Below are 18003 nucleotides of genomic sequence, written 5' to 3' on the forward strand. Positions count from 1 at the left end.
TTGTTAAACCCGCATACTCTGCAAATACGAATTATAGCTCTTGTGGTAAAATTACATTTTAGGAGTTCTACGTGGCTTTCTCTGCAAGGAAAGAATTGTTGTACACGTATGAAACTGTAACAATTTAAAGGAAAACTATACCCCTCTGAACAATGTAGTTCTCTAAAACAAGATATTGCATAAAACAGCTCATGTGTAAAACCCTTCATGCAAATAAACCATTTTCATAATAACATACTTTTTTAGTACAGTACTATGTGCCATTGGGTAATCCTAAATACAAAATTGCCATTTTAGAAAATAAGGGCTGCGCCCAGGGATTGTAGGATTTACGGTGCACACAAACAAAGCAAACAAACCATACATGTTAGGTCACATGAGCCAATTAAAAGACAGAATTCTGTGTTTTGCTTCCACACTTCTTTCTGTTACAGTTAGAGTTGTAGTATTTCTGGTCAGGTGATCTCTGAGGCAGTACACAGACCATCAGGCAAGAGATGTAAAAGGGCAAAAAAAAATATATCTATCTATCTATATCTATCTATATCAGTTTGGTAAGATTCTTTAAAGTGGACCTGTCACCCAGACATAAAAAAATGTATAATAACAGTCCTTTTCAAATTGTACATGAAATCCAAGATTTATTTTTAATTAAAGCATTCATAGCTGTTGTAAACTCATTTTAAAATCTCAGCTGTCAATCAAATAGTGTCTGCCCCTCCTCTATGCCTTAGGCAGGCAATCACTTTCCATTCAGCACTTACTATATGTCACTGCTCTCCACACATTCTCCAGTTCTCTTCACTGTTTAATTGTGTAGCCAGTGCATGGGGATGTACATCCGGTCCCCCATTCTGGTGCGCAAACAAGATTCTGAGGTGATGCAAGGCTTGCCTTAATTACAGTGTCCACAAAATGGCTCCTGCCTGCTTGCTATAATTATGAGTTCCCTGACTGAAGGAAACAAGAATCAAATAATTTATACAGTGTAATTAAACTTCATTTTGCTAGACTAACAGGATAAAATAGGATTTGGAATATTTTTTTGGTGTGTCAGGTCCACTTTAATATGATATGAACTATCTGTTGCTTAAATATTCATTTTGGGGGTAAAGTTTTCCTTTAATAGTGATTGCACTCGCATAAAAGCCACAATTAGAATAATAGATTAAAAAAGAATTCAACTGTACTACAAGTGCAACTTCAAGTAGCTGTTTTAAAGTAATTTCTCCCTTTCCTTTCAGTCATTGCGGAAAGTTGGGCAAGATTCCACTGTTCTTTTGATCTGTATTACAGTCTTTTTATCTTATCTCCCTGAGGCTGGACAGTACTCAAGCTTTTTCTTGTACTTAAGACAGGTAAGAAAAGGGGTACAAAATTAAAGCACTGTTTGTTACCACTCCTTAAAGTCAATGACTTTGTCCTATTTACATGTAGTCAAGGACTTTGTCCTGTTTACATGTAGTCAAGGATCTACCAGTATGTCTGTTTGTTTAAGCATTTAGCCAGTCTAAGGTTAAAAGTTTAAGAATATGTAAACCCTACATTTGCCTACCATGGACAGGTATGGGGCTTCTTATCCAGAAAGGACCTGTGTTTTTTCTAGATAATGGATCTCTCTGTACTTTGGATCTTCGTACATTAACTCTACTAGAAAATCATGAAAACATTAAACCCAATTGACTGATTTTGATTCCTTAAGCAGTAATTATAACTTGGTTTTGATTAAGTAGAAGGTACTGTTTTGTTATTACAGAGAAAAATGTGGATTATTTGGATAAAATTAAGTCTATGGGAGGTGGCCTCTGTGTAATTTGCAGCTTTCTGGATAACGAGTTTCCAGATAATGGTTCCCCTACCTGCATATAAATTGGGTACATCTCCCTGAATTGCATTACTGAATATATCTCCTCTTATTTTCCAGCACCATCACATTTTCCTAAAACAAATATCAGCTTTTCGCTGACAGCCATTTTCCATTTGAAACATCATCGTTTACATTTGTGTGCTGTAAAGTTCATGCCACGAAGAATGTAGGCTTAACATACTTAGTATATCCATTGATAAAAAGTTCTGCTTGGATTGGCTGCACTGTTTAAGATGAACTCAGGTGAGAAGGTTAGGAGAAAAAAATAGGTGCAGATAGCTAGAGCAGAGTTTTTATGGAAACCAGCAATGCTATCTCTTCATTGGCTTGAGGTATGTTTAATAATCTGGGCTGAGAAGAACTGAACATGCCCAGTAGCCAACAGCCAATGTAAATAGACCCCCCTTTCTTTTTTACATATGCTCATTTAGTTGGGCTTATGTAGAACAGGTGCATAGATTCTCTCATAATACACGAATATGAGAGAAATATTGGATGACTCTGTTAGTCTAGAAGTAACTAGATTTTCTTTCAATCTATCGAATCAGATGTAAAAAAAATACATATATATATATATATATATAGATATATATAGATATATATATATATATATATATATATATATATATATATATATGTGTATATATATATATATATATATGTGTACACACACCAACAAATATATTTATATGTGGAAATTCAGGTACTGTTTATGCACCTTCTCTACATAAGGCTAATTGAATGAGCTCATGTCAGTTACCTGTTAAAAGGAGGTGCTGATACTGGTATTAACCTCTCATGCATTAATTACTAATATTAAAAATTATACACTAGTGCAGCTACACTAAATTTCTTAAGCATTGCTGTTTTGTGTTTTTGTGGCCCTGATTTTTTTATTTTTATAACCTCTAAAAAGTATATTGGGTGGATAACAAATAAACAAAACTAGGCTAAGAATAGCAAATATTAGTCAGTCCTGATGCATCAGATTAACAACTGGAGGTATAATGGATACTTTGGTTTGAGTTCTGGCTTGTCATACATTTCCTATCCCCATATAATTATTGGAAGACCATAACTGCATTTGCCATACATCTGAGGTCTGAAGTTTTGTTTGTTTTCCCTACTTGATTTTAAAAATTGTTACTGCCATCTTTTTTGACAGGTTATTGGGTTCACATCTGAAACAGTAGCTGCATTTATTGGTGTAGTTGGAATACTTTCCATTTTGGCTCAGGTATGTTACTTCACTTTCACTGATGGGATTCTGATACATCACTGCACTTTTTGAAGCATTTGGCCAAATCCAATTTTATCTTCCTATACAGTTTACATTTTTTCAATGTTAAATTGGAAATGGAACTTCTTGTTCAGTCTGGTTTTGTCCAAATTGGAGGGTTCAGTATCCAATCAAATCTAAAAATTACAGATTTTGTGCTTGCGGAATGAGTTGCTTCAACTTTAATTTGTCTACTTAAATTTACTTTGAACATGCATGAAATGCACAATAATGTAGCATGTTGCATAAAAAAAAGTAACATTGCTGCATAAGAAGATGTCACTGAATGCTTATACTGTACCTACAACCAGGGTCGGACTGGAGTAATGGGGGCCCACCGAGACTACCACATTAAGGCCCCTCCAGGCAATCACCGGGGGCCCTCTCCTGCCTTACCTCTGCGCGCCTCCCTCTCGGGCCTCTCAGTCTCCCTCTGGGCACCCCTGTGCAAATACTGGTGTGGCGTGCACCTGCACGAACGCCTGTGCGAATGCAGTCGCACTGCGTGCCTGCGCTGGTGCACAGAAGAGACTTTTTTTTTAAGGGGGAGCCCGATCAGGGAAACATGGCTGGGCCAATGGGGGCCCATCTGTTTTTTTCCCGGTGTCCCGCCGGCCCAGTCCGACACTGCCTACAACCAGGGGGAATAAAATGGAGTAGTAAGCTTGCGTGTTTTGGTGTAGGTTTTTTTTTTAATGTTGTTAAAGGAACAGTAACATCAAAAACGGTGTTTTAAAGCAATAAAAATATAACGCAGTATTACCCTGCACTTGTAAAACTGCTGTGTTTGCTTTAGAAACACTACTTTTGTTTATATAAATAAGCTGCTGTGTAGCAATGGGGGCAGCTATTCAAAAGAGAAAAAGCTCAAGTTACACAGCAGATAGCAGATAAGCTCTATAGACCTAATGGTGTTATCCACTATTAAACCTGTGCCATATAGCCTTTTTTTTTTTAATTTCCGCCATTGCTACACAGCAACTATAGTAGCATTTCTGAAGCAAATAGATCAGCTTTATCAATGCAGGGCAACACTACATTATATTTTCATTACTTTAAAACACTTTCATTTGTTGGGGTTACTGTTCCTTTAACCACACAAAAAACTATTCATAAAAGTCCTTTTATACCACTGCTTACAGCAGTTCCACTTGAGACCACTGGATGGTGGTGTATCAGTGGTGGACACTTTTAGCAACAGAGAATATTATGACATCCGTAAATAATTTCTACTCTTAATAGATCTGACCATTAAAGGAAAAAAAGACATCAGTATGTCTTTTTTAATGTATGTTAAAATGTAATATGAATATGAAATAATTACTAAAAAAAAAACAAGCGTTTTATTTTTATTTAGTAACCCATCAATACATTCAGAAATCCGTGGTACTTTCAATTTCCAATCCTCTTGCTTAAGGTTAATGACAAACAGAGAGATTTGTTGCCCACCTGAAATCTGTGCTTCCTGCCAGCAACAAATATACCAAATATACCTTGGTATTGGTGTCAGTGGGAATCTCTGCTGCTGAAACATATGAATTTCATAATTACCAGAAATTGCCTTTGTTTTTTTTTTTTATTGGATTTCCACTGAGCAATTCCTATTTTGACACTGGAGATTCCCATTAACGCCATTGCAAAGGTATCCTCAGGTTATTTCATACCTGTTTGTTAAAGCCAAAAATGTGTATATCTGTGCATTGTGTATAACATGATGTATTTGACAAAAATAATTACAATTCTTTTCCTTTGCAGACAGTGGTTTTGGGGATTCTTATGAGGTCTATTGGAAATAAGAATACAATTCTTCTAGGGCTAGGTTTCCAGATCCTACAGCTAGCTTGGTATGGCTTTGGTTCACAACAGTGGTAAGTAATTAATTATCGAACTGATAAACATTTAGGGGCATATTTATCGAGGGTCAAATTTCGAATTGAAAAAACGTTGAAATTCTAATTCAAAAAGACCAACCGAAATAAAGTCAAAGTTTTTTTTGGTCAAATAGTTTTCGAATCGAATAGGTCCATATTTGGCCAAATTCGAATTGTACAAATTGAAGGAATAGTGCATTTGATGGAATTTGATTCGAAATTCCCCCCAAAAAAAGTCCAGGCTCCAAATAGGTCCCCCATAAGCTAAAGCAGCAATCCGGCAGGTTTTAGATGGCGAATGGTTGAAGTCAAATTTTTGAAGAGACAGCACATGATAAATTTCGATATTTAAATTTTTTGGACTATTCCCTAGTCGAAGTACACAAAAAATAGCTTGAAATTCGAATTTTTTCCTCTGTTGCTATCGGTCCATTTCCCCTCATGCACATGTAACATTTCTCTGCAAGTATTGTACAGCTGGTGCAGAAACAGCCAGTAATAGTACTTGCCACATGAGTGGAAACTACCTATAAGTTTCGCATTTTTGGGCCATAAATCTGTTTCCTTTTATGTGAATGACAGGCGACACAGTAATTTCTTCATGGCAGGAAATTGTTTTAGTACCTTTGGCATTAGGTCCATCTTGTATATTTTAAAGTTTACTGACTTACTTATAAGCCTATGACTAAGTGCCCCTAAGGCACGAAACGCGTAAGGCTTTGCTGTGATGAATTTGCTTAAATAAATACTTTTTTAGTACATCAATTCACTGCGTGTGGTCTGGTATGTGCCAGCCCTTCATTATCGATTTGCCTCCCTGAGCTGAAGGTTTGGGGCCTGAGCACCTGGACCCCCTGTCATTTTTCACTGCGTACGAAAATGAACGCCCCTTTTATAAGCTTCTTGATATAAAAAATAAATGTATTTTTTCTGTCATACATTTTCCAGTGCTATGCTCTAATAATACACAATATTATAGAATGCTTATTGAGAAAACCCCAATATGTAATCGCCCAAGAGAAGCACCCTATAGCAAACAATAGCTATAGCTACCTGCTGCTAGGTTGTTATGGGTTACTGCTCCTGGGAAAATGTAGTGCCTTTTATTTCATCACCCCCGTTTATGTTTTAGAATACAGAGAAGGGACAGTGCAAGAACAAGGTCAAATGTAGAATGGAAGATAATAATTCGGGGAAATGTTTTTACAATTTTCAAAAACCATACATTTCATGAAAAATTCTAATCAATGGCTTATTCTATTTTCTGTGATAATGTATCACACTTTAATGAGCAGAACATAGAATCACCCAGTACCTTTGATTAGCTTTAATACACACACAATAAGTGAACATTTCTGGAATGGGCAATTTTCACTTGATGATTGAACATGTTTCGATATATTTAAGTACAAGAATGTAATGAATAGGAAATAAACATCTGACAACATTTTCTAATGTAAATAAAATACTTTTTGAACTTGATTAAACCAACTTTAAATTAAATTGTTCTTTAAACACTTTTTTCAGTTCAGTTGTTTTCAGATTGTTGACCATAAATTAATACTTTTTTCCAGAGTAATGTTCCGGTCTCAGTCTGGCAGCTCAGTACTTCAGGTGTTCTTTTACAATCTGTTACAATTTGCTACATTTAATTGATATATTTCTTTAAAATATTAGCAACTGTTCTATCAATTCTAACAGCTTTGTTTAATGAAACTCAGATTCTGCTCAGCAGAGACAAAGATAAAAAAAAAATGGACAGAAAAACTCACTCACTTTCTAATCATTTATATGTTATTTATAAAAGCATATTTATGAAATGGTGAACTCAATTGATAAATACGATTCTAAAAATCCCATAGAAATGAATAGAAAGTGAGTGGGTCTTTCTGTAATGAGTTTTAATCTCACAGTTTGATAAATCTGATCCAAAATGTATCAATTTAGAACAGTTACAGAATCGGCAAACTCAGCCCAAAGCTGATATAGAAGGTGAAAAATTTAACTTTTCCCATAGTCATCCATGGTCTGCATTCACCCATGGGTTAATTACCCCCTGCAGGCCAGTGGGCAGGACCTCCCACTAACAATTTAAACCTCTTCCCAACTCCCTCGTCTTTTTTGTCCTCTCCGGGCCAAGGAGAGGATGGCTGGTTCCGTGAAGAACAAGACTACCAGCTATCCGAGATGGTAAGGGCCGTGAAAGCTCCCCTTCTGGGGTCAGCAGGGGCTTACATACATGCCGTGTCTCTCCCACCATTCGCGGGTCAGGGGGATGCAGAAGAAGCGTGGTGGTGGTAGCAGCGCTTGAAGGTATGTCTGATCCCCCTGCTGGCTGGGTTAGGATAAGTCTGTAGCTCTTGGGGAGAAGGGTGCCAGAGATGCGGTTCTGCCGGTTGTTTGCTGGAAGTGAGCGCATCGGGAAGTGACATTACAGCAGAAGTTCACAAGCGGCCATTCTGGATGAGGGCAAAGACCGTTCCTTTCGGGGACCGTCCGTAAAGACGCTGGAGAAGGTTTTTTGGAGCCAAAAGAAAGCGGCTTAACCCGGGAGAAGCATTACATATACATGTACGGCAAAACTCTATGAGGAATAGATTATTATCCAGAGGGCTGACTGCTATTTAAAGTGGTATTCACTTCCTGTGGGTGCCATTTTGCCGGCAGTGAGACTGAGCATTTGTGCACATGTGACAGGTGTGTGTTGAAGATCAGCTGAAGTTCCTTTTTTATTGTTACTAGAAGAAGAGGCTGATTATTTTTTGTTTACCCTCTTGACTAGTTTTACCAATGGAACCTGGTATGACGAGAAAAGCCTCTCACCCTAAAGGGAAAAGGTGAGGTATAAGTCAGAGAGACTATGGCAGATGTAAAGGCTCAGTTTCTAACAGTTTGTTTATGTGCAGCCTTCCTGCCATAAATCCAAAGAAAGACAAGTCTCCGGAGAAAATGGCTTCGGGGGAAAAACAACAAGAATCTGGAACTTCGTTGTCACAGGAAAACCAATTGTTTGCAGAGTCTTTAGCTTCTGTGATTCAACAGACGGTCATACAGGGATACAGTGTCAAATTCTAGGAAGAGACCAAGACATCATTATGGCAGACAAGGAGAGTTTTTGTCGGAGGTGTCAGAGGGAGATCTGTCAGCTGATTCGGACATCCTGTCTCAGGCAGGGTTAGAAGAGGGGGAAATTGAGTCAGAAGAATAATCAACATTTGATTTAGCAGTTATTGATCCATTGATAAAAGCATTTAGGCAAACCCTAACGTTCCCTACAGAATCTACAAAGTTGTCGTCTGCAGATAAACTTTTTCCTTCATCAAAGAAAGAGATCATTATGTTTTCCAGTTCATTTGTCAATTAAGTAGATTATTGAGACAGAATGGAAGAAAACAGAATAAAGGGCACAAACAGCAGGAAAATTAAATAAAAAGTACCATTTTGATGAACAAGAGGAATTCTCCACCTAAATTGGATGCAGCTGTGGTAAGGCTGGCTAAAAAGACTACACTTCCCGTGGATGACGTGGCAGTCTTTAGAGAGCCAATGTAGAAAAAGATGGAGTTTAATCTAAGAAAAGCCTTTGGTGCTGCGGGAGCAGCCTGTAAGCCGGCAGTGGCACTGACATCAGTGTCTAGAGCTTTAAATGTGTGGTTGTCTGATCTTGGTGAAGCGATATCTAATGTGAAAAAACCAAAGTTATTCGAAATGGTGACCGATTCAAGATGACAACAGAATTCATATCGGAGGCATCATTAGATCTGGTGCATTTTTCAGCAAGATCGATGGCACTATCATTGGCAGCCAGAAGAGCTCTGTAGCTAAAGTCTTGGGCAGCTGATACAGCTTTAAAAGCTAATCTATGTCGGTTACCTTTTGAGGGAGAGATGCTGTTTTGCGAAATGATGCAATTATAATGAAAAGGTCAGGAGGCAAAAGTGTGTTTCTGCCACAGGAAAATCAAGCCAAAAAAGCACACTATGGGTCAAACTATGGCAAAGCTAAGGAGAAATCATTCAAGACATCTATACAGTATAAACCTGGTAGAGAGTATTCCAAGCAGTCTTCTTGGCGATCAGGATGTCCAGATTACAGAGGGTCAGCGAAGAGACCTGGGTTTTTCTCCTCCACCCCATTTACTTCCGGCCAACAATGAAGGTGGCAACAACTATTCAAGACACATGGGTACAAAGGGTAGTAGAATCAGTGTTTCTCCTGGAATTCAAATTAGTACCCAAAAGAGACTTTTTCGTACAGTCTATGGTCAGAGTCAAACAGAAGATTAACTCAAGAATATTTGAATCAGTTGATAGCAGGAGCAATAGAAACAGTTACTCCTCAAGAAAGGCGCACAGGCTTTTATTCAAAACTTTTTCTGGTAAAAAAAAAAAGGCATCAGGCGCATTGAGGCCGGTGCTAGATATGAGGAATCTAAACAAGTTCTTGCATGCAAGGAAGTTCAAAATGGAATTCTTAACTTCCATTATGCAAGTAATCTCAAGCGGAGACTGTCTGACAAGCATAGATCTAAAAGATGCTTACTTGTGCCGATTGCACAAGTACACAGAAAGTATCTGAGATTTTCGATAGCCGACATACATGTGCAGTTTAGATGCCTGCCATTTGTCTAGCCCAGTCCCCAAGAGTGTTCACAAAGGTATTGGTTACACTCATCGCGGAATTAAGGAAGGAAGGCGTGGCAGTATACTATTATCTCGATGACATTCTGGTGGTAGCAAACTTGAGGTCAGAAGCCGAGGTGCTCACTTCCAGAGTAAAGGAGTTTTTTCTAATCCATGGTTGGGTACTAAACCAGGAAAAAGGCAACTTTATTCCCACTCAGACCCTACAGTATTTAGGGGCATTCTTTCAAACAGATCGAAATTTAGTTTGTCTGCCTCCAGACAGACAAAGAAAAGTGGTTGAGTTAGTAAACGATTTCAAGAAAAGGAAGACCGTCACTGTTCAATATTGCCTGAAGGTGCTGGGATCCATGTTGGCAACAATACAAATAGTAAGGTGGGCAAGATGGCATTTAAGGCCCTTGCAGTTCTTTCTTCTAAGGAAGATTAATCAGCCTCATCTACATTTACAAAGAAGATTGGTGGTACCACAGGAGGTCAAGAAGACTCTATCCTGGTCGTGCAGACAAGGAAATCTGGCGAGAGGAGTTCCTCTGGAAGAACCAGATTGGGTAGTAGTTACCACCGATGCATCAAGTGTGGGATGGGGAGCCCACGTATAAGAGAGAGTTGTGCAATGCACATGGGAAGGAGAAAATGTGTCGTCAAATATTTTGGAAAAATTTTATTTTGAGAAGAATTATGCCCCAAAGCAGCAAAAAATCAGAACCCGAAAATACTCTAGCTAAAATCTGTCGAATTCATGTAAACATCAATGGGAGAGTTCCCTTTAACTATCTGAAGATGTTTGTTGCCTTCACGATTTTGGGGTGTTTGACACTGGTTTTCGCTCAAAAACTCAAATAATTAGAGTTCTTCAGCGATAAACTTGATAAATTAATGTTTGTCGCATGACATTTCGAAAAAGTAGCATGATTCGAATTGTCACATGATTTTATTGTGACTTCCTCGCTCTGATTTTGTTCGAGAAAAATTATTGGTGAATTCAGGGGGTTCGGGTTTGGGAGTTTGTTTTTTTTATAATAAAGTGAGACAGTCGATTTTATTAAATATCCCCCTGAATAAACCCAATAGGATTGTTTTCCCTCCAGTAAGAATTAATTATGTCTTAGTAGTAGGAATGCACCGAATCCAGATTCGGTTGGTATTCGGCCAGGATTCGGCCATTTTCAGCAGGCTTTGGATGTGGCGAATCCTTTGGCCTGGTTGAACCGAATCCAAATCCTTAAAATCATGTGACTTTTCGTCACAAAACAAGTAAGTAAAAAATTCTTTCGCAGCGCACTTCATGCACAGCTCTCTGTCCCCCTCCTCCCTTACTAATTTGCATATGCAAATTAGGGTTTGGTTCAGTATCCGGCCAAATCTTTCACAAAGGATTCGGGGGTTCGGCCAAATCCAAAATAGTGGTGCATCCCTGCTTAGTAAGGATCAAGTTAAATGCACTGTTTTACAGTACAGAAAAAAAAATTAATTATTTGATTAAAACAAAGTCTATGGGATGTGGCTTTCCTGTAATTCAGAGCTTTCTGGATAATATTTTAACAGATAACTGATCTCATACTGTCTTAAAACAAATGTTATTCCATTAACCTTATGCTTAAAGGAGAACTAAAACCCCCCATACCAAAAAAAACCTCTTAACTGCTTGCCATTGCCCTTCCTCCCTGCACTGTGCATTAGTCAAAAAACATCCCCTTAGAAAAATCTGACCCTAAAATGCAGAGCAACGGAGCTCCCAGGCACCATCTTCGGTCTCTTCATATTCTTTTGGGGCTCAACGCCAACACAAAGCTTGGGGGAACATGCACAGTTGGGCATTTTAGGTTCGTTTTTTGACTAATTTGCAGAGGAGAGGGCCATGGCAGACAGGGGGGCTTTTGGTACAGGGGGGGGGGTTAGTTCTACTATTCTTATACTGAATATTATTTATGTGAGCCTTTGGTGTGAAAACAGGTTGTAGAAATTAACCAATTAGTTAGAGAACTGAGACAAAGCAAATGAAGAGGCAGAACTTGCTGCTAGGTGCTCTTTATTGCACACAGCATGTTTCAGGCCAAGAGCCCTTTATCAAGTGTACAAGTCATTACGTGAACAGGCATTTTAAAGTGTAAAACAGGTAGTGAGGTCATAAAACATCGTATGTCAATCAACCGTGGTACGGTGCTGATGTCATCTTAGTAAGTGCTCATAGAATCAATAATAAAAATGTGTAAAAAGTACAAAAAATCTTTTTGCTTCATTCCGAGGTTCAACCGTAGTACGGTGCTGATATCTTAGTAAGTGCTCATAAAATCAGTAATAAAAAATATATAAACAGTACAAAAATTTTTTTTGCTTCATTCTGAAATTCAAATAGGATTAGCAACTGTCCCGAAATTTACAAGGCTATTGCAAAGAGGTAATACATACAAAACGTTTTGCTAAGTTGCAAATATACTTCTGAACAAAAGAGGAACTGCCTATTTCTAGGCCTACCACTAAAACAACATGCTCACATATCAATTTTACATAGGATTGCCCAGTATTCTTACCACTAGTTGTACATATAATGTAACTGTCTTGGGCTCAGAAATTCTGTTATCTGAAAAGAAACAAATAAGGCATCAATTTCAAGGGAGAATTGGTTACAGACGTATCAAAAGTGTATCAAAGAACTGTATCAAAAAATATTATCAGAACATCGTTTACACATAGTAAAGATAAGGGATGCAACAATGTTACTAGTTATAGGAAACATTTAACACTCCAGCTATCATTCATGCCTTTTGGATAAAGTGTATCTAGTTTTTTAATCCAGTATGCCTCCCTCTGTGATATTTTCTTTTTAAGATTACCACCTCTCTGCATTGGGCTAATCACTTCAAGTATGGCCCATCTTAACTGGGACTGGTTATGGTTGGCAGTATTACGGTAAAATGTCTAGATACCGTAGTATCGGTGGCTGTTCCTTATATAAAATTCCTTATATTCCGTTTATGCACCTTTAAAATGCCTGTTCACGTAATGACTTGTACACTTGATAAAGGGCTCTTGGCCCGAAACATGTTGTGTGCAATAAAGAGCACCTAGCAGCAAGTTCTGCCTCTTCATTTGCTTTCTCTCAGTTCTCGAACTAATTGGTTCATTTCCTACACCTGGAGCGGGGGTGCCCTACTGAGATCGAGAGCACAGCTGCCAAACCCCCAGTCATCCCAATACATTGTCCAGGTTGTAGAAATTATCCGAGTGATTAAACCAGAGATGTGGCCTTTATGAAAATACCAGTTGTTTACACTGACATACCATTCAAAACCAGTAATTCATTGGGGGGGCAAATGCAGTAACATTTGAGCAAGTAATTTCCTAGAAAAGAGCTCTTGTTGCACTCAGATGGGGGAACTCCAAGAGATATCTATTTTGGGGAAGGAAATTCTGTATTTACATAAGAGACACCAGTTCCCAAGAAAGTGTAGGCATTTGAATTGTGAATATTATACAGGAAAAACACTTTACTTTTTGCGAGTGATTTATAATCCCATTGAATTGACCTTAAGTAATAAAAAAAAAAAAATACATACAGTTTACTAGCAATTAGGGATACACCGAATCCAGGATTCGGCCTTTTTCAGCAGGATTTGGATTCAGCCGAATCCTTCTGCTGAACTGAATCCTAATTTGCATATGCAAATTAGGGGCGGGGAGGTAAATCGCATGTCTTTGTCAGAAAAAAGGAAGTAAAACGTAAGTGGCAACGTGTGTTTTTATGTGCTATTAACACAAGTGTATCCCAATGTTTTATGGTTGGAAATAGAATTCTGATAAATAGTTCTGTACTCGTCTCTCAAGCTCAGTTAATAATATCTCAGCAGTTGTCAGAATGGGTTTTCAGCATGAGTCTAAAGGAAGAAAGCCTTACTATAAAATTATAGGGCATTTCTATGTCCATCAGCAATACATTTCTAATAAATTAGACTTCCTGGCAGATTATATTGTGTGCATATTTTAAATTACTCTGACCTTTGCTTTTCTTAAAACCAATTTTATAATACTGATATAGTTTTGCTACATCCACATATAGATCACTATGGGGGGGGGGGTTTTAAGAAGAAGAAGAAGAAGAGAGACCACTTGCTTAACATGCTATCCTTTTGTATTTTAGGATGATGTGGGCTGCAGGAGCTGTAGCTGCAATGTCAAGCATCACTTTCCCAGCTATCAGTGCAGTTGTTTCTCGAAATGCAGACCCTGACCAACAGGGTAAGTTATTCCAGTGTATGGGGTTCCTTGATCAATACAAGGATTTGTAAGTAGCTTGACAGAGTGAAGCAGAAGCCAAAGGAAGCTATAAAGTGATTTGAAGCAAGTGAGCAATTTTTGTAGCTGGCATTGAAGGAAGTCTCTGGGAGCAAAGTGGTAACAATCGGGAAACAGAGGAGCAGCATAATACTTGGGTCCTGTGAGGTCCTGATTGATGTGCAGTTTAAAAATATGATTGTCATCTTCTGAAAGGTTTGGGGTGCCCTTAAAGTATTTCCTTTCGAGCCCAGTGACTACTTGACCCTTGACCGAGTATAATGTTACGTGTAGATAATGTATTCAAAATTAAAACTGAACTACCCAGGTAAGCCTTTAGACCTAAGAGACAGCAAAACTGTTGAATATAATTAATGTACTGACTTCATTTTTATCCCTCTCACACAGGGGTGGTGCAGGGAATGGTAACTGGTATCCGTGGCCTGTGTAATGGATTAGGTCCTGCACTCTATGGCTTTGTCTTCTACCTGTTCCATGTGGAGTTGAATGAGATTGCAGATGAAGAACCTGGGAGCAAATCACTCAAACCCAACATGGCTAACCCATCCGATGAGGTAAATGTGCCATCATTTTGAAACATGGACTTTTTTTTGTTCAGTTGGTTTCAGATTATTCACTAGAAATAAAGACTTTTTCCAACAGCTTTCTATTTGTGACGTTTTTCTAATATTGAAGTGTAAAGTTTCACCTTCTAAAGCAGCTCTGGGAGAGGGGGTCGCCAACTCTTTAACTGTTCCAAATTGAGACATTGAGTTGATACATTTGTTATCTTTGTTCCTGCTGAACAGAATCCCTGAGTTTCATTAAAGGCAGCATTTAGAATTGATATAATAGTTGCTAATATTCCACAGATACTGCTGAGAAATGTATCAACTAATTGTATAAACTAAATTGTAGCAGATTATAACAATTTCGATGCTCCTGGATTACTGAGCTGCCAGACTAAAACACTAGAGACCGGAACATTAAACTTAATTTTTGGGAAAATAAAAAAATAAAAGATGGATAGCAATTGAGAAAAAGTCTTTGTTTATGGAGAACAATCTGAAAACAACTGAACTGAAAAAATGTTTATGGAAGGTGAACAAACCCTTTAAGGGCTGTGCATGTAGAACCTTAAACAAGAACATAATCACTGCAGTAGTGGCTGGATGTAGTCACTACTGCAAGCTGTGTAGCGTTCTAATAAATGTTGGTAGACCAGAATCAAATGAAATGCCAATACCTTTGATCAAACGTTTTGGCACCACATGTCCCTTCCTCATCGATCACCGAGGAAGGCATATGTGCTTCTGAAATATTTGATCATGTGTAAATTGTCTGAAGCACCATGGAATAAATTTGGGATCACCCCCGTTTTGCTGCATCAAAGGTATTGGTGTTTCATTTGATTCTGGATTACTGGTGTGTGGCTAGGCCAGTACTAATACCCACTTTCCTCATTAGTAAAAAATATTTCTGAACTGACTAAATGTTGGTAGAATCTGGGGATATTAAAGGAGAAGTAAAGTCATATTCACAGTGGAGGTGCTAATTTGTTAAAGCAGCAACTGCCCCCCCCCCCCCAGTGAATTTTAATCTAGAAAATTCGAACCCCAAGTAAATTTGACTTTCCCTAATCTTAATTAAATGCATGCTTATTGAAAATGATTACTTAATATGGATTACTTAATTTTTCTTGTATGCTATATTCTACCTTTGACAGAGAAGCATCATCCCTGGCCCTCCATTCCTGTTTGGCGCTTGTTCTGTACTACTGTCTCTGCTGGTGGCTCTCTTCATTCCAGAGCATACCAGCCTCGCTCTGCGTTCTGGTGTTCACAAGAAACACAGCAATGGAGCTCAAAGCCACGCATTGCTGCCCCCCACCCACCTCCCGGAAGGCAAGGAGCCACTGCTGGACGACAGCAGCGTATGACACAAGGATAATGTTCACCCCAGGCCAAGTGACCAATGAAAAGGCAAGATCAATGATTACCTTTTCAGAGGTTGCTACAGAAAGACAACATGCCACAGATGAAATAAAGGGCAGCAGGAAACAAATGCAGTGGTTGAAATTGAGTAGAAGAATTACTTTGGAGTGTGCCATGTGTTGCCTTTATAGTGAACAGCATGGATAACCAAATCAAATTGTATGGCTAGGTGGACATGTTACATTTGGATTGGTTAGTTCTGTGTACCTGGGGTTAAGCTCCCAGCTACAAGTTTGAGGAGAATATTGACTCAAACGCTGCGGCCAAACTAAAACGTGAGCAGCATACGAATTACAACTGGCAGATACTGTAGAGATCATAAAAGGGCATCACTTGCCAAATCAACTATTCAGGAGATCCAAAAGGGTTTTGCCACTTTCTGTACCACTAACCACAATGTTTGGTGCAGAATTACAATGCATTATGGGATTTTTTTACCCTTCTAACAAAAGCCACAAAACTCTTCTGTTCCTTACACTTGCTCTTATGTAGCTCTATGAGAGGGCTGAGTCAGATGAAGAACATTCCAACCCGGTCTGATGGACCAGTCTTTCTCTGTACAGAATCCATTAAAACACTTTTTCCCACATGTTTCAATGAGTTTTTATTATATGCTTTAAGCCAGTTTAAAAGACAGCAATTCAAATTGAAAAAAGAATATGTCACTAATACATTTTGGCTAGAGTTTTAGCAATGTGAAGTATTTGGTTACAGGCATAAATATATGTGCTAAATAGAATATCTTAATTTAACTCTCTAATATATATCTGCAAAATGAGCTCAAATTGATTGTAATAAAGCAAATGAGCCTATTCTGTTCCATATTGGTTATAGGCGAAGAGCTTTGTACTGGCCTCTTTTTTTTTTATGCCTTCCTACCAACTAACCCTTCAACCATTTACATCTGACCCTTCCCGTAATGCAGTGTATTGTGTGGAGCCTGAAATATAAACATGCATGTCCTTAAGGAAATTGCATGTTTTGCCGCCAAGAACATCCCAGAATATTCAGATAAACATACTTTTTGCTTACCTAAGCTAATCGACTTTCCCACAGTTTTCTGTATAGGTAAAACCTACACTAGTATATAATATACATTTTTTAAATTTTATTTTCTAGTCAAAGCCACACCTAATTAACGAATGCCATTAACATGTATTTAATTCCTTAACTCCACTCACAGGAGAACAGAGTACTGTACTTTTAAGAGTACTTTTAAATGACAATACATGAAGAGACTCCCATTCAGTTTGGGAACTGAAATAATGAGAAAAGAAAAGAACGGGAAAAGAGCAATGTTTGCTTGCTTTTTCTTATTAAGGATAATTGGCATTTGTAGAAACAACTAATAAGCCTGAGGGAGAATTAGGCTACGATTTTACTTTATCTTGTCTTTTTTTATTGCTCATCTTTCTATTCAGGCCTTCTTCTAAATTCTTCTTTGTCCTTCATACATATACAACACATTCCTGGTCACTAGGCTAAATTGGACCCTAGCAATCAGAGAGTTGCCTTCCTTCCACACTGGAGAGTTGCTGAACAAAAATGAATCATTCAAAAACTACAACAAATGAAAAAAAAAAAAAAAAGACCAATTTTAAATTGACTGATAATAGAATTGTCTCAATCAGAATAAATCTTAAAGGTGAACTACCCCTTTAAAGGAAAACTATATCCTCATAATGAATACTTAAGACAGATTATAGTTTATATCATATTCAGTGGCATATTAAAGAATCTTACCAAACTGCCATATATATTTAAGGAAATATTGCCCTTTTACATCTTTTCCCTTGAGCCCCCATTTCATAATAATTTCCGTGCTGTCTCAGAGATCACCTGACCAGAAATACTACAACTCTAACTGTAACAGGAAGAAGTGAGGAAGCAAAGACAGAACTCTGTCTGTTAATTGGCTCATGTTAGTTTGGTTTGTTTGTGTGCACTGTGAGTCCTAGAATCCTAGGGGGAAGCCCTTATTTTTTAAAATGACCAGTTTCTATTTATGATTACCCAGTGTCACATACTATAAAAAAAAGGACATTATTATGAAAATGGTTTATTTACATGTAGC

At 38.0% G+C, this 18003-nt stretch overlaps 1 protein-coding gene across 1 annotated transcript in view; it reads left to right on the forward strand.

Moving 5' to 3' along the window:
* The window catches only part of mfsd14b.S (major facilitator superfamily domain containing 14B S homeolog), a 29351-nt gene extending 12838 nt beyond the window's left edge, over window positions 1-16513 (forward strand). The window contains 6 exon segments of the mRNA NM_001094365.1: window positions 1245-1358; window positions 3033-3104; window positions 4902-5014; window positions 13802-13899; window positions 14344-14510; window positions 15662-16513. Coding sequence (NP_001087834.1) covers window positions 1245-1358; window positions 3033-3104; window positions 4902-5014; window positions 13802-13899; window positions 14344-14510; window positions 15662-15874 — 777 coding nt within the window. The 3' untranslated portion in view covers window positions 15875-16513.
* The last annotated feature ends 1490 nt before the right edge of the window (window positions 16514-18003 follow it).

This window comes from Xenopus laevis, chromosome 1S (assembly GCF_017654675.1).
Source record: "Xenopus laevis strain J_2021 chromosome 1S, Xenopus_laevis_v10.1, whole genome shotgun sequence".
Lineage (NCBI taxonomy): Eukaryota > Metazoa > Chordata > Amphibia > Anura > Pipidae > Xenopus > Xenopus laevis.